This window comes from Sylvia atricapilla, chromosome 1, assembly GCF_009819655.1.
Source record: "Sylvia atricapilla isolate bSylAtr1 chromosome 1, bSylAtr1.pri, whole genome shotgun sequence".
Lineage (NCBI taxonomy): Eukaryota > Metazoa > Chordata > Aves > Passeriformes > Sylviidae > Sylvia > Sylvia atricapilla.
This window is the reverse complement of record NC_089140.1, coordinates 101,330,605-101,357,234: the sequence shown is the minus strand read 5'-3', so window position 1 is coordinate 101,357,234 and position 26,630 is coordinate 101,330,605. Positions and strand designations below refer to the sequence as shown.

General features: G+C 42.8%; 2 protein-coding genes across 4 annotated transcripts in view; both read left to right on the top strand.

The window, feature by feature from the left end:
• Positions 1-1,285, top strand: part of ANKRD12 (ankyrin repeat domain 12) — a 58,830-nt gene extending 57,545 nt beyond the window's left edge. The window contains exon 12 of the mRNA XM_066329057.1: positions 13-1,285. Within this exon, the coding sequence (XP_066185154.1) occupies positions 13-198 (186 nt within the window). The 3' untranslated portion in view covers positions 199-1,285. The remainder of the gene's footprint in view (positions 1-12) is intronic.
• Positions 131-26,630, top strand: TWSG1 (twisted gastrulation BMP signaling modulator 1). 3 transcript variants are annotated; one of them, XM_066329035.1, is made up of 5 exons: positions 131-266; positions 5,496-5,661; positions 12,642-12,741; positions 16,342-16,608; positions 24,106-26,630. In XM_066329035.1, exons 2-5 carry the CDS (start codon positions 5,539-5,541, stop codon positions 24,285-24,287), a joined length of 672 nt encoding a protein of 223 aa, XP_066185132.1. In that variant the 5' UTR covers positions 131-266; positions 5,496-5,538; the 3' UTR covers positions 24,288-26,630. The 3 variants fall into 3 exon arrangements, with proteins under 3 accessions (XP_066185132.1, XP_066185123.1, XP_066185141.1); XM_066329026.1 differs by lacking the exon at positions 131-266 and adding an exon at positions 3,345-3,510 and having other exon boundaries at positions 5,534-5,661; XM_066329044.1 differs by lacking the exon at positions 131-266 and adding an exon at positions 3,455-3,510.

The following is a 26,630-nucleotide window of genomic DNA, read 5'->3' as shown; positions in this document are numbered from 1 at the left end:
ATTTTAAACCAGACGTGCCTTTTGATGAGGCAGCAGCATGAAGCAGCAGCACTGAATGCGGTGCAGAGACTGGAATGGCAGCTTAAACTGCAAGAGCTTGATCCTGCTACATACAAATCTATCAGCATTTATGAAATTCAGGAGTTTTATGTTCCACTTGTTGATGTTAATGATGACTTTGAATTGACACCCATATGACAACCAGCACCATCTGGCTCGCCCCTCCCCTTGTGCAGCTAGAGACTGAGGTGCAGTGATGCACAAAGGTATTTTTCTTTTGAGACAGAGCACTTAATTCTGTGGAATACTACCTTTCTCAGTAATTCAGGTGTTCCTACAGAGAAGTGTGGCACAGACACTTACTCAAACACAGCAGATGTATGCTAATTTTAAATTCAGATTCCCAGTAACTGTTATCTGTATTTTAAAATTGCCTATAGCTTTAGAGCTTACTGCTGAAAAAGATGACAAAACCTGGTGAGTTTACAGCGCTGGAAGCTGTTAATAACTAAAACATCCACCAAAAAGCAAGCGATACTTAAAATCTGCTATAAAGCTTTGTATTACGAAACTTTAGTAACAGTTGAACTCCCACAGAAGAATGATGAGAAAGCCTGTGGAAGAAAGCGTAAGACTTGAAGGAAGATAATCAATCTTATTATGTTTTGTAAATTACTGTACAGATTTCTTTTTGGAAAAAGATGTAATATTGTCTTCATTTTTAAATAATTTATTTTATACATATTGTGCAAATGTAAATAGTCTTGTAATTAATGCTCAAACCTGTATAAAATAGATATTTTAACTGTAAAACTGTTTTTGTCTAATGTTTTATTGGACCAAAGTTGTCGTTTCTATTAAGTGTAGTGTGTTCCTGGTTGGCAGTCCCTTTTTGTATGGCATGCGTTTGATTTAGCTGCTTGTTTCATCACCATAACTGTAAAAGGATTGAACTGTATTGCATGCTCCACAGGACTCTGAACTCCTTCCCTTCAATAACTGATACCTAAACTGTTGTAATATTTACAAAATCATACTTCATATTAGTCTGCTGTTGTAATGCCATACCTATGACTTCCTATACTGAAAATATTTTTGTGTAAAACAAAAAAACAAACCCTTTTGCTCTTATATGGTGGTCTCGTAATAGAGCCTATTTTTTCCAGCAAAATGCCTTTGAATTAAAATTCTTAAATTGTATATTGTCTATTTTAATATTAATCTATGGAAGGGATATGTAAATAGTTGTAAATATAATACTTAATAAATTTTATTGGTCATGTTATTAGTTGGAATTTCTTAATATTGAAACACTTGACACATCAAACCTTAGCTTTCCTGGAGTATATTAAGGAGATTCAATGGAAAAGTTAAGAAAAAAATCTCCATGTTGTGAAATTTAATGCTTTTTTATTCTTGGTACTGTTAATGAGCAGACAGTTAATTATTTACTAGTAGGAGGTTACAGATATTCATGGAAAAGATTTGTTACCCTCCAGGCCGTAAATTATTCAAGAATGCTTGGGATCTGATGTCTGTGAAATTATTTCTGAAGGAAATGAGGCTTGGGCTGGACAGCTGGTTACTCAGAATAAGAGATTTAAAATCCTTGGTTTGGACTGATTTTTAATGACTAGGTGAGCTACCACAGAGAACTTATTCCTTGTGTTTGTATGAATGTCTAGGGGGCATTTCCTGGGGCAGAGGGCAGTGAACAAGAGACTCTGGACAGCAGGCGCCTTTCCATCTGCACATCACTGCTAGGGCCAGTTCAGAATAAATAGTAACTCAAGAACAGTAAAGCAAATTAATATGTAGTTCCTGCTCTGTCACTTTATTTTTTCACTTTCAATTTGTTAGGTACCTGTGGAAGGAGAAGTTGTTCCTGCTTTTATTACACGGAATGTCTTCCTAACCTCATTCAGAATTGAAACTATTGAGGAAAAAGCAAATTTCTTCTCAAAGTTACTCTTCTGAACATAGCTGTAAAATCTTAAAATGCTGCATAAACCTGTATTGAAAAGACGAGGACCTGTATGATACAGACCTGTATCTGCTTGAAACGATGAGGAAAAATGGTTGAATGTTAACTAGTAAATGGGTACAAGTTACTAATATCAGATACTTATTAGAGCAATAAAAAGTAGCAGATGTGACTGGAAAGTGGCAGAAATATGAGAAAGGAGTAATTAAGGGGCTAGCAAAAAGAACAGAACACAAACTGGGTTGCAGAAAACTGTTGGCTGTGTTAGAAAAGAAGTGTGTGACAAAAAATACTTGGGATGCAGGAGACAGGAAAAATATTTTGGCAGGATCTTGTAAGGAGATCTGAAAACAGATGTTTCTTAGCATTAGCCCGTGTCTTCTTTATAAGGAGAAACGATTTCCCAGTATCAAGACCTGTGCAAGAGAGTTTCTATAATTGCAGCTTCTTAGTAAGTTTTATTGCTCCGAATGTTTCAGTCCCATAGATAATGATCTCTTGGCTTCTCTGATTTGAATCCAGGGTTCGTTCCGGTTGTTTTTGTTTGGTGGTTGTTGTTTTTCGCCCGAGTTTACTCTGTGGGCTGATACCTCATGTGTTGTTTAAGAACACCGGGCTGTGGATTTCCCTCAGCAGAGTGGCGGGAGCTGGGAAGAAGGGATGAGAGGAAAGACGTAGTAACTCGTTGGCACGATGACCCTATTTCCCTCGCCAGCGTCTAGCTGCCTCCTGGGAAGCCCGAGAGCTACTCTGAGTTTCTGGGTACTCAGTCAGGATCCTCTTGTGTTTTTCTTCTAGGAGCCAAACTTTTTACCTTGGTCCCTTGGAGCTTGACACGTGGGAGGATAAAGCCGCGGCCCGGCCGTGTTTTAGGGGTCCTGGGCGAGGCTGTCCGGAAGCCCAGGGTCCCTTCCCATGCAGGCGGCCGCTGCCCTCCCCCGGGCACCTGCGTCTTCTCAGCCTTCGGGGAAGTTCATCGCGTTCCCCGCCGGCGCTTCCAGCGGTGCTGCCCCCCTTTTCTCCCGCCTCCCTCCGGCCCCGGGCGCCCTCTGCTCCCCGCAGCGGCTGCTCGGCGTGACCCCCGCTCCTCCCGCCGCGGCTTCCCCGGCGTGCCTTTCCTGCCCACAGACCCCCGAGTTTCTGGCTGCTCACACTCGGCTTGTGGGGGCTGTTCCCTCCCCTGAAGCAGCCCCTCCGGCAGCAGTGGGCTGGCCGTGCCCCCCGGCCCGGCCCGTCCCGCTAGGCACGGTCCGGCGGCAGCTCCCATCCACCGGCCCCCGCCTCCGCCTTCTCCTCCCGCCCCGCTCCGCGCAGCCGCCGCCCGCCGGGGCGGAGGGTCCCGGGGGGAGGGTCCCGGCGCCTGACGGTGCCCCGAGGCGGGGCGATGATCGAGGCCGCCGCCTCCGCGCTGCCTGCGGCCGAGGGGGGAGCAGCGGGACGAGGCGCGGGGTTGCTGCCGTCGCCGTCGCCTCCGGAGCAGCGAGAGCCGCCTGCGGAGCGCGGGGTGCCCGGCCCGGGGCCGCCCGGTGAGCGCCGCCGGGGAGCGGGCGGGGGCCGCGCAGGGATGGAGCCGGCGGCTGGGGAGGAGGGGGAGGAGGCGGCGGAGCCGCGGCCGCTTCTTTGTGGCAGGAAAGTTTCGGTGCGGCTCGGCGCGGCCGCCCCGCTGCCTGCGTGCCTGCCGGAGCAGGAGGAGGAGACCCGCTCCCCGTGCCGGGCCCCGCCTGCCCCGGGCCGCTTTGGCGGGGGGCTGTTCTCCCGCGTCTCCCTCCCTGTCACCGGCCTCCCGGCCCCTGGCAGTGCCATCTTTGGGGCCCGGGCCTCTCGGGAGCTGCGGCGGGGACGGGCAGCCGAGCGCGGGTCGATCGGCCGGAGGGGGTTTTGGGGTGTTTTCCGCCCCGGGTGCGATCCCGGCGGAGCGAGGGAGCGATGCTGAGCCGGTGCCGCCGGGGTGGGCTGCGGGAGGGGCGGCTGCCGGGGTCCCGCTCCGGGGGGACGCCACGCCGGATAAAAGTCTGGGAAAGCAGCGGTCGGTGAATCGGAACTGGAGCGGCGGGGGGAGGCCGGGGAAGGGGCACCCGGAGCCCGGCGCGCATCCGCGGGGTGCGCCCGCAGACGGCACCGCTCGGCGCCGCGGCTCGGCACCTTTATGTAACGCTGCCCCGAGCAGCGAGAACACGCCTGCATCGCTCCCTGGCCCGGCAGCGTGCTCGCCTCGGCTCCAGCGCCCGGGATGCGGCACCCGCCGGTGCGGGCCGGCGGCTGTAGCTGCTGGAGGGAAGCGTTCTTGGCTCCGGATAGCAGGGAGGGAAAGCGGGGAGCGAAGAGATCCCGTGTGCTCCCTGCGTGCCCCCGGCTCTTGCAGGGGGGTCTTCCCAGCCCTGCTTGGTACGGATGGCGGCGTGCCCAGCGCAGCAGAGGCTCTTAACAACCATTGTAAGAAGGACTAATCGGACGCAGACTTTCAGTGTCCAGATCGTGCCTTCTTTATGTATTTTCCACTTTTTTTGCTCATTGAGGGTGTTGGGGTTTGTAGTTCATAAAACAGAAAAACATTTCAAGATACCAAAAGAAAGCAAGCCAGTGCTCCATTAACATTCTTTCTCTCTTAGGAGAACAATACAGGCTCACTGTAAGCTTGCCCAAACATGGGCTGCCTTTTATTATATATTGGTACAGTGCCTGGTGCAATAGGTCCTCTTTCGGCCGGGTTCATATGCGAAGAACAAGTCAAAACTGAGTGGCACGCTGCTAATCGTGATATATTTGTCACAAATACCACCTGCCGACAGGCTGGGCTTTCACAAAGGGAGAAAGGTGGAATGCTTTGAACAAACCTGGTTCCTCTGTCTGTTTGAAGTAGCAGATGCTTGTCGTCTCTCGTTGATCTCAGACACTTGCTTGGCTCTTGAAAGTTACATTGTTCAAAGTGTCTGGTACTTTTTTTTCTTTTTTTTTTTTTTTTTAATGCTGGTGTCTGTATATTTTTAAAAAAGAAGTTAGCAAATTTGTGGTTGGGCTGAAAGCCTGTGCGACATCTAAGGGTCCATGTGAAAACAAACTGCCTGTCCGCATTAAAGATGACAGGGGCAACTTACCTTGCTGTAAAAGTTTGCTGTATGGCCTTGGTCCTGCAGACCTGTGTGTACCTTAGCCTGAGGAGGTACTACATAAAACATATCTGTCTACTTTGGGTATTTACAAAATTAGATCTCCTTTGGTGGGTTTTCTCATCCAAGGCATTTTTTATCATTTTTATCATAGGATGTCATATTTGGTACTGCAAACTTGAGATTGCTCACCTCAGGTTTATTGCAGTTTTAATCCAAAGGTGCAATAGCAGAAAGCTTTTATAAAAGAACAGCTGGAGGAGGGGAGGTTGGGTTTGTTGCTAAGTGCTTCAATTTGAATTTCTTAAAAATATTCGTATTTATTGAGGGAATTGCAAGGGGGGAATGAAATACAGTTTACCTTGAGTTCCAATAGCTTTTTCAGTCGCTGGTTCTTGTTTCAGTGCTGGTGGAAGTACTTGTGAAAGTTGCTCACCTGCAGGAAACATGAAGTCACAGTACATCACGGCGCCCACAGTCACTGTCCTTCTGTTCCTGCTGTGGATCCCATCATCAACAGGCTGCAACAAGGCTCTCTGTGCCAGCGACGTCAGCAAGTGCCTCATACAGGTAGGAGCCCTGTGTCCTCTATCTGCCTTCCAGTGCTCAAAGAACAGTCCTGAAACTGCATCCTGGGAAGGTACAAACAACTGGTATTTTATGTTAAGGGGTGTCTCTTTAAAGAGGTCGGTTTGGTCTCCTACCCATGTAAGTGCAGATTAGCAACCATTTAATAGACAGAGAATACCAAGGGCATATTTATATGGGCATGTTTCTTTTTTTTTTTTAATTGAAACTTTTTCAAGCCAAGAATTATGTCTGTCTCTCCCCTTAACTTTCAATTTGTCCAGTTCTTTAAATCTCAAGCAGAGGGTCAGGACTTGACACCTGATGCTCTCCAATAGCATCAGTTTGTACAGTGAATTAAAATATGCCTACAAACCAAACCAAATACTTATGAGCTGAACTAGTAGGAAATGGATGTTAAATCCAGATGCTGCTTTTGACTCGCTGCATGTCTGTACAGTGAAAGAAACAGAGTGAGACGAGGTTGCTCTTCTTAGAGCAGGGTTTAAGGGATGTGATGTGCAGCAGAACAAAAGGGCCTTTTCTAGCAAAATGACAATCAGTTCTGGTAGCTACCAAGTATTCTTTTAGTAATGGTAAACCAGGCATGCTTCTTGACTCCAGACTGAAAAAGGAGGCTTCATGTGGTCAGCTGCAGCTTCTTTAAAAGCAGCTGTTTCCTACTGCCTCTTTGTAGATTGGGAATGCAATAACAAAGAGCACCAACATCATATGGCAGTAACATGTGAGTGTTCTTTCTGTAAGTGCACGGTAACAGCCTGAAAAGAGATGCAGAAGTGGCCTCAAGCATTTCCATGTTTATTTCATTTTGCTGACCTCTGTTTAAAATTTGTCTGGGTTGCGAATAAAAACACTTGCCAAATTCACAAATCCATCGTGTGGAGTGAAGACTGACTGTAGGCTGAGCCATCTTCCTTCTGGGTTCTGCACTGCCTTTGCTTTAAATCAAAGTAAAAAAAAGAAATTGCTGCTTCTTCCAGCCACACCACAGTCTGTGGAGTTGTTAAATAGGGGAGCAAGAATGAGGCTTCTGATTTTGACCTTTTCAAACAGAACTCGAGTGGTTTTACTGGCATGTAGGACATTGTGCACTGTGACAAACGGATGTCCCTTTTTTAAAATCAGCACTAGGATTGAAACCTGTAAGAATTAACATGCTCATTGTGGCATTGGATGTACGTGGCACTCAAATGATAAATCCAGGGGTACAGATTTGTTGGTTCAGGGGAAAGTTGTTGGTCCAGGTGCTGGATTTCAGTCCTGGAAGCTGTTGGTCTGCTGCTTGTTTTTCTGTAAGCAAAGGGGAGAAGAGGGAAGATATATCTATCACCTCCTTTTCTGGTGCCGCTGATGGAGTCCCTCATCTGTGAAAGAAGAGATTATCTCCTCCTTGAGTAATCATCTCTTATCGAGTCAAGCTTGAGACAGCAAGCATTTAAACTTTATTTTTATGAGCTAGTCTGAACGGAGCACAGCCCATGAGGGTGGAGTTAATGCTATTGGAGTCCTTACTCAGCTGGCAGTAAATGGCTGAGGTTCAGCAGTGCATGGAAATGGTCATACAACTGTGCTTTCCTTGGATTATGTTGGCATCTCTGTAGCAACACAACCCTGTGCATGCAGAGAAAACACTGAACTGCTTTACTTGCGGTAGATGTGTTCTCTCTTACTTCGTACAGGAGTAAGAGTGGAGTCCCTTTTTAAAGCATTTTCCTAAAATCAAAATCGTATGCAATTCTCTGAGGCCCTAAAGTAGCCTAAGCCGTGTGAGTTGTGTGCAGTTGCAGGGGAATTACACTGTTCCTTTCCAGCATCTGACTGCTGTCTACCTGCACACAGGCCTGACATACCAGTCAGTATTCATTCTTTAGAGAAGAACAGATCAGGTCAGACTAGTCTGATTGTGGATAGGAAGTATCCTAAAGCTTTGACTTAAAGCAATTGTCATCTTTATTCTTGGCTTTTTCACTTGTTTTAAAACTTCAGTGCTGTTGTGGCAGAAGTGCTGCACTGGTATATGGAATGCATGTTCTTTCCTGGATAGGTATGCAAGTAGAGTATAACCGTGTACTTTTTTTCCCCTCTGAACTCTTCTGGAGGAATCTGAACTTAAAAATAAAACACCATGTTGAGGGAGGTTGCTTGACTATCGCATGACATTTTTCCCCTCTCCAGCTTTTATCGCTGTTTGAGTATGGCAAAATCCGCGTCTTGAAACCAAGATAATGTCACTCAGAGACAACTGGGGAGCAAACAGATTGTGAATGTTTGTCATCTGCATCTGTGTGCAGAAAGCGAGGCTGCCTGTCCTGGAGACAGACAGACAAGAGACCTGCTCTCTCAAAAAGCATATGGTTAACATAAATATTTTTACCAGCATGGCTAGAAATCAGTACAGTCATCACTGCCACTCCTTAGGAGCTGCTCTGCTTAAGGGTGGTCCATACATAAATATTTATTTTGTTAGATCCAGAACAGTGCATGAGATCAACAACTCACATGGATTCAGCTTTCCCTTTGTATCTTGGGCTCTAGCTCCATTGGTGCTTCTCTTTTTTCCATAAGCAAAAGCCTGTAAGAAAATAGCTTGGGGCATCTCTCTGCATAAGCTCAGCCTTCCCTAAGAAACTTTGTGGCTTCCTGTAGTTGTTGAGAGAGATGTGGGTAAGATTTGGCAGTGAAGAGAATGAGTCCACAAAATTAGTTCCCTTCGAGGCTCTGGCCATAGCTCCTTCTTCCCATGTCCCTGGGATTGGGAATTGCAGCCCATGTGCGACTGTCCGTGCATTCCAGGTGGAGCCCCGGGTGCACACGGAGCGTGTGCTGCAGTGTTTATTGCAGCCCATCTGCTGTTGCCTTGGCTGTGTGGGTTGTTTTGATGTTTCCATGTGTGGAGGAGATGAAAAGGCCAGAGCGCTCGCTGGGCGGAGGGGAGGCACACACTGTGTCCTTGCAACATGGAGGAGGAAATCCTTGAAGGCAGAAACCTCAAGGATGAGACGTTCCCACAATTGTTCAGAGCAAACGGGTCTGAGGCAAGTCCCAGATTGGCTCTTGAGGTGCAGAGCTCCCAGCAGGAGTTCAGGCTCGGGTGGAATGTCCGTGTTGGGCTGGAAGCTGAGCCTTGCTGCCTCATCTCAAACAGTGCTTTAAACCGTTGTTGTGCAGAGGAAACAAATGGTGTTATAATTCAGGCATGGTTTTACCATCCTTCTAAAGAGGTTGTTTTGTAGAGAAAACAGGATTTTCTCTCCTGAACTCTATAGACCTGAAGCCACCTCAGCTGCTGTGGTATCGTTCTGATTAAATTCTCTTTTCATCTGTCTTTTTCACCTCCTGTTAATCTTGTGTACAAACTTGTCAGCCTGAAAGGATTTCCAAGACATTTTAGGCCTGTGGTATGAAATAAATGCCACTCCTTAACTTCAGGGCTTCAGCATCTAAAAATTACTTCCAGTGTGTGTTTTGTAGCTGCAGTACGTAACCCAGTTGGGTTAACAAAACAGTTCTAGTTGGTTCATTTCCAGGAGATTTTCTGTTCTAGGAAAAAAAGCTCTCTTTCTTTCACTCCCTCTTCCAGTTTTCGGAGAAGTTTCCAATACCTTCAGGTCCTGCTTCTCCCTGCACTAAGGAAATATTCTCTGGAATTTCAGAAAGCTTTGAAAAAAACTTAGATGTTAAACATCTTCTAAAAAATTTTTGTTTGCTCTCTGGATCTGGAGTATCTTTATTGTACAAGCGTGCCTTCTTCCTACTTAATACTGTGTTTTTAAACTGTGAGGCTTATTTCTTGCCTAGCAAAATACATTCTCTGATGCCCCTTCAGTAGTTCAGCTTGGGAAGTTGCCAAGTTGACTTATGAGTAATATTTTCTTCTACTAACGCCTCACCACCCCCAGCTATCAACAAGGAACGTTCCTTATTCTGCCTTGCTTCACCCACGACTCATGTAAGCATTCTTTTGAAAACATGTATCCTGTACCAGTATCCAGTGTGGATGAGTCAGGCAGGAGGACTCAAAACTGGTTAAGGAAACCATGGATGTGCAAACAGATACATGGAAAAACATACAGTTATTGCCCCAAAGTAGCAGAAGACTAATTAATTAGGTTGTTCTTTCTTCCTTCCTCTCCCTCCAACTTTAAAATAAAGAAATAATAAAAAACCAAACCAACAAACAAAAAAACCCCAAAGCAGCAAAACTATAAAACTGCTTAAATATTGCATTGCTCATGAGCCCTTCCTGTAAAAACAAACCTGTTACAATACTGGTAGGTGTAATGATGCTGTCCCCAAGGCAGTGCTTACATGCATAGATGCTAAGCAGAATTTTTTGTTCACAGGTTGCAAGTGCAGAATTTAGGGTTACATTAAATTCTCTGAGAATACCCTTCGTAAAACTGAAACATCTTTAGTTTAGTGAACTTTCTGGCTTCTATTCATGCACTACATTTAATAGTTTAGTGAGAGTTGCCGCCTCCCACATGCTGGCCTGTTGGTGTCTTTAAAATGTAAAAGTTGTTTGCCCGGTTTTACTGTTGAAGAATAAATTGGATCCTTTTAATGCTAATATGTATTACTATTATTCCCTGGTCAAAGTAAAAGTACTCGTGGTTATTTTTAAAGTTGTTTTATTCAGGCTTTTTATTCTAAAGGCTGACAATCAGGCTGTTTATGAAATGGTAAGATAAATGTTTTTAAAATGCATCATTAATTCACATAAGTCATCTTTCTAAGTTTGTGGTGTCTCCTCTTGTGGAAAAAAAGGGAAAAAATTGTTAATCAGTCTGTTTTCATCTATTACTTGGAAACAGCACAGTTTGTGTAGAAACAGTGATAGGTGCCATTCATAAATTTTGAGGATGGCATAGTAATAAATCTTAGTCTTCTGCTCTGTAAGTAAAAATTCAATACTTACAAGGGCTGCCTATTGCAGAAATGTGTGTGGAGCAGGGGTTCACTCTTGATCAGTCAGTGGGGCAAACAGGCCACAGTAAACTCTGCAGGTGACAGCATTTCTCAGCATTACGCATCACAAGCTTTAGTTGGTGAATTTTGTTTCTTTGCTGGATTCAAGATGACTTGTGATCTGGGATGAAGTGAATAGAAAAACAAGAAATCAGTGGATTTATTCTGCATTAGTACATTGTAGCTTGTCTGCAGCATATTTTAGGGCTTGTGCAGTTTTAGCCCAGTCCTGGGAGCCTTCAGCTCCATTTGCTGTGTTCTGGAGACCTGTCCCCAGACGGGCTTTGCTCTGGCCTCTCCCTCTGAAGCGCACTCCTTGATCTTCTGTGTGCCCACATGAGTTGGTGTGAGCGAGGAGTGGCCACAGTGCAGCTCAACAGGCTGTGGATATTTGCAGTTTTGCAGAGTAAAGAGAGAACAGGGGTCATACACAGTCAGGTGCAAAACTGTACCTTGCCTTGTCTTGCAAATTTAATCCTGACATTTGGCATTCCCTACCTTGTGCTTCTTAACAGTAGCAAGCAAAGAATTATTTAAACAATTAAACAATTGAGCTTCTTCCCAAGGTGCTGCAGAAAGAAACCTCACTTTGCAGGTGACATTGGTGCCTGCCTGGTAGGAGAGGTGCCCCTGACCCAGCTGGGGCAGAGTCTCCATGGGTGGAGACTGCAGGATACGAAAATTTCAAACCAAACCACCTTCCTGCATTCTCTCCTGTACATGAGCATCTCCTGCAGCGTGTCCCTCCTCTGCCTCTGGAAAATGGGATCAAAGGGTGGGGATGGGCATAATCTTCTCTCTGGCCTGGTGTGTAACAGATTTGCCAATGGCCATTCCAGTAAAGCCAGGGGTGGAAAGATCCCATGGTCAGTGTTTCCAGTAACGGGATTTTGTTTTCTCCCCAGTTGTGTGTAATGTGATAGTTAGACAGACGTCATCAAAACCAAATTCTTAGACAGGACAACCAAAGGCACTTCTTGGCTTGTCTGTGTTTTGTGTTGTGATGTAATTCAAGGCTGTGAATTATTGTCATGCAGCCACAGCCTTTTGGCCAAACCGGAATTACTAGTATGGATTTGAGTTAGAGGGAAGGAGACTGCCTGGTTTTTAGATTTTCTTCATCCATGCAGGCTTTTTCCATGCTCTGAGGTCCACAAGTGTGTGTCTCCAGCAGGACTGCTAAACCACTGCTTTTGGGTTTAGGTAGTACGAAGGGAAATACTTGTCTTTATGCTTCCACGCCTTTTCCATCTTTTTAGGTTATTGATGGTTAAAGAAAAATACACGTGTAGGTCATTTCACTTTCTAGAGGCTCTAGAAGTCTTGTAGTATGCCAAGGTATCAATTTGGAGGGATGAAGCATAGGGTTGTTTTCATAATAGCAAAAATGAATCATCTAGACCTGGGACAGATGGTTGGGGGGAAAAATCTGGTCCACTAATGTTGCAAACAAAGAGCAGTGTGTAACAAGTGTTTAGAGATGCAGAAAATCCTGTGGTCAGCCGTCTTAAATGGGTAAGTTCCTCTTAGAATCTGGGGATAGGTGTGATGTCTTGAGTGGGCACATGTGGCTTATAGTAGCTTTCTTTTTTAGCTAAATTATAATGTGCAGTCACTATTTATATATAAAGAAGCATCCTTCTCCAAGTTTCCTGTTGTGATGGCAAAAACATTCAAAGAACTTGTAGATTTAGGCATGTGCAGAAGTGCACACACCTGTCCCATGAATAGGATTTTTTGCCTTTTAAATGCTTACATCAGATTTCTCTTCAGAGTGTCACCTTTAAGAAAAAAAAATGCAAACTTGCAAAAGATCCTTTTGTAAACTTGGATCAGTTTTTGGCTGGAGTTGTTTCACCATTTACTCACTGTATTAGTGTACTAAGCTTTTTTAATGCCCTAATTTGAGTTGTGGCTTGAGGAAAAATCACTCTGCTGTGTAGTTATTTTACATCTGGGATTGCTGCAGTGTAACGAGTGTCTGTTGATTCCAGGAGCTGTGTCAGTGCCGCCCTGGGGAAGGGAACTGTTCCTGCTGTAAGGAGTGTATGCTCTGCCTGGGCACACTTTGGGATGAGTGCTGTGACTGTGTTGGTAAGTTTGCATTTTTGGGGGGACTTCCTGGGGTTTTTTTTACATTGCTTTCTTCTGCCACGTGCTGAGCTCACAGTCTTAAAACAGAAGTAAAACACTGGGACACAATCTGTGCTTTAAGCATCTTACAGCTCATTGTGTGGGTTCGGAATAAATTGCTGTGGAAACCCAAACATCTGTCTGCTCTGTGGAGCTGGGGGTGGCAGTAGTCCAGGTACTGCTTGTTAAATATCATCGTAGCTGATTATTAGTTTTGTCTCTCAAACATAAAACTCCTGTTTGTATTGTTACCTTGAGGGAACTCCACAGCACCTGCTTTGTGGGGTTGGTGTGAAGGTTTCTACCTGTAAAGGGTGCATTGACAGGTACAGCACTGGGACACCTTTAGGATTGAGTTGGGACTGGTAGTAAATATGCATGGCCCGGTGTTTCCACTGTTCTTTTATTTACAAAAGAGCTCTTTGTGAAGGGTAAGAAAAAAGCAGACAAGGTTTTACTACAGGACTAGATGACAGTCTTAAAAAGAACACATTGCTGCTGACAGGTGGTATTCAGGGTGCCCAGATCTTCGCCAGTGAGTGTTGTCCCCGCTTATGGAGCATTCTAGTTCTGTTTCTTGTTTTATATGTAACAAAAGCTTCATCTCCCTATGGTTGTTGTATGTTTCCCTGTGCTGCCATCCAAAATCCTGGCTTCCAAGAAAGGGATGCATCTTGAGTGGTGTACCTGCTCTCAGCTTTTCTAGGTCAGTTTTCTCTGAATTCATGAAGGTGGCTAGTGTCAAAATGCCCATTTTCAGTGCAAGTTATTTCCTTAGTTTAGAACCATTATCTGCTCTAGAAAGCTAGGCATAGTGTACTGATCTCTAGGGAGGGGAAAGAACCTACCCCTTAGGATTGTGAAGTCCACACACAAGCTTCTTTTCATAAATCTGCAGGTGACTCATTGTTCTTTCCCTATTTTCATAGTGTTTTCCAAGAAAGGACTTAACAAGGTTTCAGGTTCAGTTTCCCAGTACTGAGTAAACTAAAACTTCTCCTGATGGTTCTTTGGGTGCCTCAGACCTTTTTGGATTCTATAGCATGGTCCTATTCTTGTTTTCTTCAGTGCAGGATCATCCTTGCTGTAGCCTTATTCAAATACGAAAACGGGAAAACATGCCATACCTGACTCCCTAGACACAGTTCTTTGCTGATACCTGAGCTGATATTTAAGTTTCTTTATGAGCTCATCACATCTATTGTAAAAACAGATAGATTGTTGTGTCTTACAGATCATGTGTGCCTTGAGGTGAGGAATTACTTTCTGTCCTCCACCACTAGCTGTACTGTACTAGTTGATGCCTCCATGTTATATGTGTGTTCTCTCCTTTCTCTGACAGGGAAAAACATGCTGAAGGAGGGAGAGCAGCAATAAGTCCCCCATTCCATTTGAGTTAAGCTCTTCTAGTCCCTTGTGTAAATGCTTGTCTGCTTCCATCATTTTAATAGCCCATTTCTGCATCTTCTCATCCATTCCAAAGCAATAGTGTAGACATGTTGGATCCTTATAGGTTGCCAATAAGTTAAACTTTTTAATTTGCTATTTAACCAAAGCTTCTATTTTATAATATTTATTATTAAAATATTATTATAATTCAAATCCTTTTAAAAACAGTAAGTGAAGGATCTTTGTGGATGAGCATTTACCTGTTAAACTATAAGCAATGATTTTTTGGTACCATCTTAAGGTAATATTTTCATACTGCATTGATAGGCACACAAACTTGTGTACATTCTGCAGGATTTTGGTAAACAATCTTGATTTATTTTTTCCCTTGTGTGTCCTTTTTATCAGTGAAATTTATTTATTTTCTGAATCCAACCTGGCAGAGGTATGGTTTGACAGAGGTCTAGAAAGTTCCACTGGTTTCTGTTTCACAACATTAATACAATGACATCAACTAAAGCGCACATCCCTTGATGGATCTGTACAAAACTCTTACCTGGTTTGATATCTTGCTAACTGATTTTCATGTGGGCATCCTTTATTGCAATTGTATGGTTAATACAGTGCTTGTTATTGTTAATATTAGTGCTTATTAAAAGGTGGTAAGGAAGGAATAGAAGTTTTTATTAAAGCAGTGAGTCTTGAAAGGTCCATGAAGAACAAACCTAATCAACAGGCGTAGGAAAACAATCTTTTACTGTAGGATGTTTGTGTAAGTGGAATTATTTTTTAGTATGACCTGATGTTATTTGAAAAAGAGGCTTATTTTTTTTTCCTACTCTGTACTTGGCTCACCGTTTTGTAGGAGCAGACTGCTGTGGAGTGTTCCTATTACCAAATGCTGTTAATGCTAACCACTTGCTTAAGATTTGCTAGATCTCATGCTAATCACCATGGACAAACTTCCCTCTGCTTTGTTCACTATAGAAATCCATCTACTTAGGTTGAGAAGATTATGGGTTTGTGTAAGGCTCTAGTTAAACACAATTATTTGTGAAGCTGGAGTCCTAGTTGATCTACATGGGAGGAGAAACTTCTCTGGTTGTGTGAGGCAGGGAGACCTTGAACATTCATGTCTCGTATCACATTTATACTTCTGGAATTGGTGTACTTTGCAACTGTAGCTGTCTAAGCCTGTGTCTTTGAAACTACCCAAAATTATATCCAGATATACACGAGGAAAATGGATTTGCCTGTCTCTTGACAGGTGACTTCTAACAGTGTTTTATGGCTCCTGAGTTTAAAATACCTGTGCAGATACAAATTTTCTTTTTAAGCTTGGTTGCTTCCACAGCTTGGACTTAAATTGAGATGCGCTTCGGTTTCATTGCTAATAATAAGTGTTAGTGTTTAAATTGTTAATGGCAAACTAGCACCAGCACTGCATATCACAAAAACATTTCATAGGAATTGGCAAGGTGAAAAAAGATCACAAGGTTTCAAAAAAGATGTTGAAAAATAAGGAAGAGGTAACCTAGAAATGAGTATTTTGCCTGTTGTGGACCCTCCAGCTAAGTAGCAAAATGACATTCATCTTGGCTGTCTCTACACAAGTAAAGTAATTCAGACTCATGCTCTGTCCTGATAGTGATCTTTGCATCTCTGGCAGATGACTAAAAAGATCTAGTGCACTGCTGCAGCAGATGAGATGGAATACTTGAATTGTGATCAAAAGTTTCACATACCTCAGGCTTATCAAGCTACTCCCTTTGTTGAGTCCTAACCTTGCATTCCAGCTTTACACTCCTATCAGTGATAGTGTGCTTTGTCTCTTCTTCCAGGGAAAACAAACCTTCCACTGAAGCCTCCATTTTCTAAGCTGTAATGCTAACACTGGAAGGGGAGCAAAGTGCTGTTTAGATGAGGTTTTTCTTTTCACAAGTCACAGGTGTGTTTTGTAGAAGTCTGAGCAATCCAATATCTGCTGTTATGGAAAGCTTGTTCTGCTGTATTTAATAGCACTTCTGCTGCTGGGCTGAGAGTGGGATAGATATGAAAGAGTTCTATTCTGTTTAGCAAAAAAAGAAGCAATTTTAATTCTCTAAATATTCCTACATGTTTCAAGAAGAGCTTAGAGGGTTCTGTGTAATTTACTGTTTCTTTCCTCTGCAGGTATGTGCAATCCTCGCAATTACAGTGACACACCTCCAACATCCAAGAGCACTGTCGAGGAGTTGCATGAGCCAATTCCTTCCCTTTTCCGGGCACTGACAGAAGGGGATACTCAGCTGAACTGGAATATTGTTTCCTTCCCTGTGGCAGAAGAACTGTCACACCATGAGAACCTCGTCTCCTTTTTAGAAACAGTGAACCAGCCACAGCATCAGAATGTCTCAGTTCCAAACAACAATGTACACACACCTTATTCTAGTGACAAAGGTAATGACTGTAGTGTCTAAATCCCTAGCATCTCCTCTTGTCTCTTCCAGGAGCCTTCTCAGTGCATATCCTATGCTTCTCTGTGATCATTTCTTCTTTTCCCATAAGAATGTGTGAAAGGTTCAGCCTAATTTCAAGAATGACATAAGAGAAGGAGTGAGTCAAAGGTGTTAAAGAACGTGGAAGGTGGTGTTAGAATGACTGATGCTCTTAGGAGACACAGAACCACGTGAGTTTATCTCCATAATTACTCCTGTGGCATGAGGCAGTTTGTTCATGTTGTTTCATGTGCACTGGCAAGGTGTGTTCTCTGACATAGGAACAGTTACCTGTAGCTTAGGAGACAGGACAGACCAGAAACTGAATCCAACTCATGTACTGGTGCAGAGGTAGGCAACTGAAACATGGCTTAAGAGGTCTGAGAAAACCGTGTGCCATAAGCACTTGTATCTGGAATAGTTATTAATTTCTTTCATCTGAGCTGGGATAACTTGAAATCTTTAGAAGGATGTTTTGTGTGAAATCCAGGATTAATAATAAATCTAAGCAAGTTTAGAAGGATTGATGAAGGAAGGATAAGTGACAGACTGTCTTCAAAATAAGTAACTTGGTGGTGGGGGTTCAATTTACGGATTCATTCCTCCAATTTTATATGAAGATTTTTATATTCTTACCTTCAGTTTAGAGAACAGACTTCAGAATACTGTTTGCTGTGGCTGGGTAGAGGCAAGATGAGAAGTTTGAGGTAGTGTCGACAGTGGTATAGAAAAAATACTCCCTGTTTCTTGGTTTCCATACTAAACCTGAAACACTTTTCCCTACAAATCATTACATCAGACTTTAAAGAATCTCATAAACAGTTCAGAGTGAAATTGCTGTTTAATAGGGGAAAAAGAGCATCTGATTTATTTTATTGGTGCAATTAATGCTTTGCTTCCTTCCCAACATACCCTTGAAATATTCGTAACCCCATATATTGCTGTTGTGATGGCCCTTTTATCTTATCAATAAAAGATACCCTAATTGATGGACACGCTGCTTTGCCATACCAGTGTGAACCATTGACCTAGTTGTGTGTCTGACTAGGACTGCTGCTGATTAAATGGAACCGTAATGGCAACTTTTCTAATTTCCTTTGGCTAAGGCACATTAGAAAAATAAATTAATTCCAGAACTAGGAAACCAGATGGGCAGAAAGCATCTCATTCATATGTCTTTGATGTTATTAAAATGCTTGCTTGCCGTTATGAGAATAATGTACAAAGCCATGTAAAACTGAAAGCCCCAAAAAGCCCTGTGTGCAAAGACTACAGTACTTACAGTTATAAATTAAACTCAGGAAAAAAAAATGTTTAGTACAGCCTTGAATATATCCCACTGTACTTAGGTACTGCAATCCAGATGGCCATTCCCTGACAGTCCTTTACTACTGTACCAACAGGACGGGCTAATGATATTTTTGGATTAAACTTGGAATTTGAATTGCATCTCAAGGGTGTGGAGCAGTTCTGAGTTCAACAACAGACAAATACATAACACTGCCATTTTTTCTTAGTCAAAAGTCTCCTTCACTTATTTTACTAGGAACATATTAGAGATTAGGTTGAGAGAGCTCTTACTGGAATGATGACAGTCCAAAAACAACAGTTGTATTTGGAAATAGTTACCAAATGCCACTGGCTTTCAGGCCTCAGCAGACACTTAAAACAGAAATAAACGTCAGAGCTGTTCTTGTAATCATTGGCTGTGCTTTCTCCATCTTAGTGACCAGTGAAGAACTGGAAAAGACAGAAAATTACTTTCCACATCCTATTCCTGTGCTTTTAAGTATCTAAATACGTAAGCCTGCCAAAGAGTCTCTTTTCTTGGTCACAGTATAGATAACTTTGTAGTGCTCTGCTTTCTCAAAAGTCATATTAAATTTTGCTTATAGAAACGTTGGTGATTTGAACATTGAGAACAGAGAAGGCAAAATGTTTATTATGGTGGAAGCTGGGGAATCGTATTGGATGTTGTGTGAGCCAAGGGGTAGCATTGTTTCTAATACTGTCTTGCTGAGTTCATTGAGGAAGCCATAATCAAAAGGTGGAGGGGTAGTTGGTTGGGACTGAAGAGCCCTGTGAGCATGGGCACAGTGAGGTAGCTGAGGAAGTTCCTGGAGCCAGATGGCTTCTGCCTGTGCAAAGTTCAGTCACTGAATCAGGTCACTGCTTTAACAAGCTGGCAAGTGTTAGAACCACTGAAAGAGAGGGAGGGTCTGTGAATGTGTATGTGTGTTCTCAGTGGCAGTAAACACAAGCACTGCAGTGGGAGAAACAGACCATGTCTTTACCCTTTTCCTCTCCCCAAAAATGCTGCTGGGCTTGAGGGCAGGTCTTGCAAATGGAGATACCTTTAAGGTCACTTGTTAAGCAATTGTCTTTGGGGCTGTGACAATCAGGAATTTGAAAGAATATTTTTGTGAGCAGGAACACAGAGATGCCTTACGTTTTCTTTACAGTGCTGTGCCTTCTCCATTTTGTGTCTCTTCTCTGGCGCCTCGCATGCTTCCCTCCAACATGGTGTGCTGACAGCTGCCAATGGCATGGCGTGTAAAGGGAGAGAGAGGGGCTAATGAGACGTAGATTTTGTAGGGGGACAGTGGTCTCTGTGCTGTCTTCTGGAAGAGATTCCAAAATTTGGAAGGGCTGTTCTTAGAAATACCCTGTCACGTAGTGTAACACAGCTCTGGTTTTAGCTTTGCTGCGTGTTCTCACAGGGATCGCCGTTCAGCTGGCCCAGGGTGCCAGACTTGCTTGATGCAGTTCTGGATGAGTGCCAGGAAAAGCAGCAACAGCCACGGGAACCACGAGCTTTGTGCCTGAGTGGTGTGGAGCCACTGCCAGGGAGGGCGGCCGTGGGTCCGGGAGGAGGTGGGTTGCGGTGGGATAGAAAGCATTCCTTTCTCGCCCCAGCCTCCCCTGAACCCAGCTGCCAGACCTTGAACTTCCCCGTTATTTTCCTAATGAGTGTCTTCCCTTTCCTCCTGTGAACTGACTTGTAATATTTTAGCTGCCAAAGTTATGCATGCGCTGCTGGAGCTGCTGTAGTTCTTTGTATCAGTTGTTTCTGACACTTGAGCCTCTACTTCAGAGAGGATTGCAATAGTTATTAATCTGGAGCTACATTTGTACTTCATTCTCTTTGCTTTACTTATAGCTGATACCCTCAGTGCTCTGAACTGTGAGTTCAGAGGTTTAAATAAGCTCAGTTGTTTCAGATGATGACAGGATGTTGGCAAGAGGGAGAGGGGAACTAGATAATTTTTTGGCAGTTGATAAAACAAAATCTTTGTTGTAGTTAAGGATTTCTAGCTTACACTGCTTGGTGACATAGGGGATGGTGTCTGCTGTGCAATTCTCCTCCCCTCCAGTGCAACAGGAAGAGGAGAGCTAGAATTCCAGTGAAGAGACGGCTACCTCTGTAGGTAGTCTATGAATATTTTCTTTTAGACGTTTGTTTTTATTAATTGATTGACATAAAATTGACTTGTTAAAAAGTAGTAGATTATATAAGTTGATTGTTCATAATCAGTTGCAGGTTAATCTCCTTGTTCTTGTTTTCCACTCTTCTCACTAGACTAGTGTTTTTTCTAGTGGAAGGTGTATCCCTGCCAACAGAAGCAGGGTTGGAATTAGATGATCATTAAGGCCCTTTCCAACCCACGATGTTCTATGATAAAATGGTATGACTGCTGGATGGACAGTTACCTTTTTAAAGAACTTTTAGAGCTACCAATAAATTGGCCAGCAGACAGCTGAAGTTACATAGAACATTTAACATCACAGATCCTGTACAGCAAATTATCATTAACTGGGAAGGTTCTCCGAGTTGCTAAACTCTTCTATATTACACCAATACAGACAGTTTTATAACAAAGCCTGGTAGCTTCTTCTGTTCATTTTTAATTCAAACTTGGTTGTTGTTTCTCCTACACAACCATCACTGAGTAAGAAGTGTGATGGGGGAAAAGGTGAGAAATTAATGTTCTGGGGGAAAAAAAAGTTTACTGCTGCATCCTTCTCCCTCCCTGCATCTGCAGTCTGTGGTCCTTAGTGTGTGAAAATTGGCAAAATGCAAATGAGAAATCTGTTACTGCACTTAGTAATATTGTTTTTATCTATACTGAGGGAGCCAAGTGATGACTCCGTAATTAGGTTTGTGAAGCAGTTTAAGTGCTCTCCCAGCTCCCAGCTGAGCCTGTAGGTATGTATTTTTTTCCCCTGTGTAACTGTCTTTCTGCAGTCCATAGAGCACTATTTAGTGCTTGAGGGGAGGAACTCTCCTGCTTTCAGTAATTCAGCCTCTACATGAGCACAGAGGCATTGCTGAGGAGAGGACCAGGAGTCCCCTGTGACAAACACAGTGCACCCTGGACAATCTGACTTGTTCAGACCTGGCAAGTCTTTCAGTGAGCAAGACATTGGGAACATTTTGGTAACATATGCATGGAGTGTGTCCTCCAGCTGCTTACAAGAGCTACTTGGTACGAGATGGATCTACTGCTAGCTCTGGCATGCCACATCTGCAGTCTGCTCTCTCCCCTTTGCAGCATTTTTGTGCTCATCCTTGAGAGCCTAATCCTCTTGACTTGTGTGCAGGTGGAAACAAACTTTCTTCTCCACTCTCCAGTCAGTCAAGATTACTGTCCCTGGTTGTCGCTGCCACCATAATAAAGTTGAATTTTAGCTTTGGCCCTGGGAGAGTGATTCAGGAGACTGGTCTCTGCAGTCTCACAGGAGCTGACTGATGCCACCTAGTTTTGCCAGTTATAGGCCAGATGCTGCTGCTCCTCTGACCTCCTTTACCCAGAGAGATGTCTCCCTGTTCAGTGTCATCAATCTTTACATCCTAGAAATCACAGACTCTCCTTCCCCAGGAAGTTTATTTCATTTTTGCAGGCATTAGCTGATGAACCGGGGGCTTCACCCAGACTTGTGAAGCAGTACTAACACTGCTGTCGGAGATGAGGTTAACATGAAGGTGAGCGCAGATGTCTCCTTACGCAGAAGGGGCTGGACATTCTCTGGTGTGAAAACAGCCTATAAGTGCTGGGAGCAGTTTGCACACCTCAGAGCGTGCACAGCTTTCCTGACAATTTCCCTGACCTACCTTAGGCTTTCCTTTGTGTGTTGCAAGTTGGAGTGCAAATGGAGACACTATGATCAACAGATAGTGGGCACTTCTGGCAACCCCTCGGATGGTTGCTTCCTTTAAAGAGCTGTTTCACTCCAGTCTGGAGACAGCCATGAACCATTTTGCCTTCTCAGACTTATCCAGAGACTAAGTCAGTTGGCTGGAGATGGCATCCCAAAGGGTGATTTTGCAGGAAGAAATCTTTCTAGGTTAGCCAGGATTGCCTCTTTTGAGGCAGAGGCTCTGTGCCTCCAGCTGACACCTTCTAAGACTATGTATGGAATTTAAGAACAAATTTAATGTAGCAACATCTCAGTAGAAAACTACTAAAATGGTATAAAAGAACTGAATAGAGATTAAGCGAAATGATATAAAGAATATGAGTAATGTTCAACAGAGTCTTCTGTAAGGTTCTTGTGCTTGAACCCCAGCACTGACTTGGATGACTGATGGGACAGGAGAATACTGCCTGGAGACTTGCTTCTACTTTCTCATCCCTATTCTTCCACTCAAAACTCTGCGAGGAGTGAAGTCCCTTGTGACTATGGCAATCTGAGCTTTTTGTCACTGGTGATGAAATGTCGCCTAGTCCTTGTGCATTCCCTATAAAAGCTGGAGCTGCTATCTGGCCTCTGAATGCCTTCTTGCCTTTTGAGGCTGTGGTGGCTGCATGTCCCTACTGCTTTCCAGCTTTGGCTGAGCACTTTAGGTATATATCTATCAGTCTTTGTACATGGTACCATAGCATACACTTCTGTTCAGCTCTTTGCTCTTACTCTGTGAATCAAACATCCTTACTGAAGCTGTAGATATGTTGGTTGTTTTCAGGTTGAGGGTTTGTTCTCTGAGAACTCAATTCCTCTGGTTGCTGTGCCTCAGGACACAAGGGCTTATAGAAATAGAAGTGCCAAGAATGGGACAGGGTTTACACAGCCACAGAGCAATTTGTCGGTGTTCCCAGCAGTACTTCAGGTACTGCAAGATTTTTTGGACAACTGCAGCTTTACTTGCAGCACAGATTTCCTGGGAGCAGAAACCACTTGAGCTCTGGGTCTGTCTCTCCTCACCAAGATCCCTATTGCCTGTTGCACTGTCTGTGGTGTCTGCAAGGCATGTACATCAGTTTGGAGCCTGACTGAGGCAGTGAATACTCTGTTGCTTTCAGTGGGCTGGCAGCACATCCTCTGACCTTCTTGCAGCTGTTTCGGTAATAGCAAGATAATTTGACAGGGGTAAAAATTGGTCATTAAAAAAAGCCCAAACCAAATCCACTGTCTTGATTTACTGTTTAAGTTTGGATTACTTTTTTCTAATCCACATTGGAATGTAGATCAGTGGGTTTCTCCTAGGTGCACCATGAGTAGTGAAAGCCCTTTGACATCTCCTGCTCACAGGTTGGTCTGATGTGTGTGAGAGAGACATTCCCATTTGCAGCGAGTTGTGCTCTTCCCAAAGCATGCCAAATTATGCTCTGGGTAAATGTTATGTAATCATGGTCCTTTGGAGGATGAACAAAGTTTTATGGTATAATCACCTGGTCAGTAGAGAAGAAAGATGGTGGAATTCGCCAGCTTGGAGAATTGGAAGTGGACTCGGGGGCGGGGAGGGAGGATGGTTTTATTTTATAGTTGTGATGAATTCCTTAGCTCCATTTTGATGTTGCAACACCAAACTTCATGGCATTTCAAGTAATTGCACGGGTGTTAGAAGCAAGAAGTCAACACTTACGCAGAAGGGGTTTTTTAAGATTAGTAGTAAAGCTAATGAAAAGGAAGAAAAAAGTGTGCAGTTTCTTGCTGATGAAAAAAGAATTCTTTAGGTCTGTGATTTAATCTGGCTGAAGATTTTTGTGGAGTTTGGGGCAGGGGGAGCAAAGAAACATTTACATGCAAATAAGTGGATTTTGATGGTTTTTTAAAATAACTTTTTAGAGAAGTGCAATTCTCCTCCCCTCCTGAAGTTTTTTGTGGTAGCATATTCAGAAGACACCTTCAGAAGACACATTCCTGTTTGTAATTTTGGCATAGCTCATTCTTACACTCTCATAACTGGGGGACAAAACTCAAAAACATTCTTGCCTGTGAATATAGAAGTAAATTAATCCAGAAGGAGATCAGACAACAGGTTGAGTTGTAGATGCTGAAAATTTGAAGTTGATAGATTTTACCTTGTCTCTCTGCTTTTACTGTCACTTTTTTTTCCCTTGTGCCTCATAGTCCTGTTGGTTTGCAATCATACTTCTAAAGCTGCTCATTTAATTAATTTCTAACTAACCTTTAAAAACACTTTAAGACCTTTTAAACCAATTTTTTCTTCGTTTAGAACACATGTGTACTGTGGTGTATTTTGATGACTGCATGTCAATACATCAGTGCAAGATCTCTTGCGAGTCCATGGGAGCTTCCAAATACCGATGGTTTCACAACGCCTGCTGTGAGTGCATCGGGCCAGAATGCATCGACTATGGCAGTAAAACTGTCAAATGTATGAACTGCATGTTCTGAAGCAGGAAAATTGTAATATAGCAATGCTGAGGCCAAAGTAATCTCTCTCGGTTAAAGAGAGAGGATTGCAAATACTGTGTTTTGGTGGAGTGCCTGCTGGTTGCAATGAAATGTACCTGGTTGAAACGAGGATGTATAAAATCAGTGAACTTTTGTTTTCTTTTTTTTTTTTTTTTTCTTTTTTGTTAAATTCATGTAAGCAAGGCTAACTAGTAGATGTTTAAACACTATGTTTTAAACTTATTTTTCTTTATTTTTGCTCAGATGGTACAGTCATGCTCATCATTGCTGTTCTGATTGTTTTCCTTTGATTGGGAAGTATTGGCTATACTGGTTTTCAGAACATAGTATTCTATCTTGTAGTTTAAGTAGGGAAACCTTTAGAATATGGTAATGAAATTTCCATTATCTAAGTTCAACAAATAAATAAATGGCTGCTAGGTTGGAGGGAGGGTGGATGTTGTTTAGGGACTGGGCTTTTGGGATTTGGTTTCTGGTTTTGTTTTTTAGCTTTATTATCTTCAGTTTTTGAGGTTAGCTTTTTATTTTGGAAGTGGTACTTGGAGAAAAATAAAACTTCTTGCTTTCTCCTCAAGTTCAAAGTATGGGCTGTCATGGATAAAATCCTACCTTCTTAGAAGGGCTGCCCAACGAAACACCACATACGGGACACTTTTCCTCCAAGTTGCATTTGCCCTGCTCTCTTTTCATTGGGGCCTATGATGCATAATTCATGTGTTACACAAAATGATCTTTTCAGTCTTCTCTTAGGTCCCAAAATAAAGCTGTTAAGTGCAGTTGCATTTCCTATCTTTTGCACTGTTGTCTAGGGTTGTTATACCTTGGACATTTAGTCCAGTAAAGGAAGCATGAAAGGCTGTGATGGATTTAATGACTAAAGGAATAAAGAATGAAATGACAGGAACAAGCAAGTGGTACAGGTTGACCAGCTGAGCAGCTGGCAGCAAGCATGCTCCCATTTAGTAATTACCTGTGCATATTTATTCCAAAACATTTTTATATTATTAAATTTATTTTCTTCCCCATAAGTTTTTGTCAAGGAAGAAGGGAATGTGTCTGCAAAGGCAAAGTTAAAATGTTGAGTTTAGAACATTGTCCATTTTTCTAAGTAAGAGTTTTTATATGTTGACAGTTACATAGCAGTTACTATGACCCATGTAAGGGTTCCACTCATAATGGTACTAAGTACAAGAATAAAGTGTATGAGTAGTTAATGATCAGCTTTTCGTATTTATAATAATGTGGGTTCTAACTCCTTGAACTTTTTTAGGGATATATGCATATGCAAACACAAAAAGGAATTTGACTATTCATTTTTCTCTCATTAACCTCAGTCTAGAGGGATTAATAAACTGTTTTCTAGTTACATCTGTCTATCTGTACCATGTACAAATGAAAGCGGTCATATTACTTTTATTTGGTTGAAAATTTTGCCTGAATGTTTTTTCAATTTTTTTCTCTCGTGATACTGTTCTTTCAATAAGACGGAGTAATAATAATTAAAATAATATTAATAATAATAATGGTAATAATAAAAGAAAAAATCTACTCTTATTAAATGTTACTTTCTTCAGTGTCTTTTTCAGCTATAAGGATGTATTTGAAAGATGAATGTTATTGTTTTGAACTAGTGGATAATGGAATGTCTTCATACTTTAAACTTACAATTAAGTGATAAAAGATCATAGACAAGAATAGAAAAACTTAGTTTATAACAGAGGAGATGTTCTTCCTGTATTTTACAATTTATGTTATATTTTCTTCTGCTAGAATTTCTTAAAATGAATGGAGAGGAAGAATATGTTAGAGTAGCTGTGACTGTTTGTAGCTGGAGGGTGATGCATCAACACTCCTGACCGAGACAAAGAGACAGGTTGCAATCAAGCAAGCAGGAGGTCATTAGCGTGCTTTGGATTTTTGCAGTCTTAAAGTATTGGAAGTATAAGGGTAGCTCAGAATCTTCTTGGGAGAGGAACAGGACTGATGTTTCTGGTCAGGCACCTGCTGCCCCATGGATCAGTGACACCGTGTCCATTTACATCCTCAGAATTTCACTGTGAGGTCAGTTCAAGGGGGGGCGGGAGGGATGGGGGAGTGGCCTACCAGGTGTCCAGGAAATGCTGTGGGGAATAGCATAAAAATGTAAACACAGTGCTTTAATGGCCCTGAGAGAAGGCAGTGCACACCTTCTGGGGCTTGCCTTACTTTTTGTAATTCCTGATGCTGTCTAGAAAATGTTGTGTGTAAACAAATGTCATGCACCCAGTGTTTTATGATGATGAGTGTTTTGAGAGGTATTTTAATAAAAAAGACATTACTGGT

Bases quoted from the DNA above. Each gene is read 5' to 3' on its own strand.
- TWSG1 (XM_066329026.1), top strand. From the start codon at position 3,369: ATGATCGAGGCCGCCGCCTCCGCGCTGCCTGCGGCCGAGGGGGGAGCA. The intron at 5,662-12,641 runs GTAGGAGCCCTG...TGTTGATTCCAG, and splicing joins TCAGCAAGTGCCTCATACAG to GAGCTGTGTCAGTGCCGCCC. The intron at 12,742-16,341 runs GTAAGTTTGCAT...TTTCCTCTGCAG, and splicing joins TGAGTGCTGTGACTGTGTTG to GTATGTGCAATCCTCGCAAT.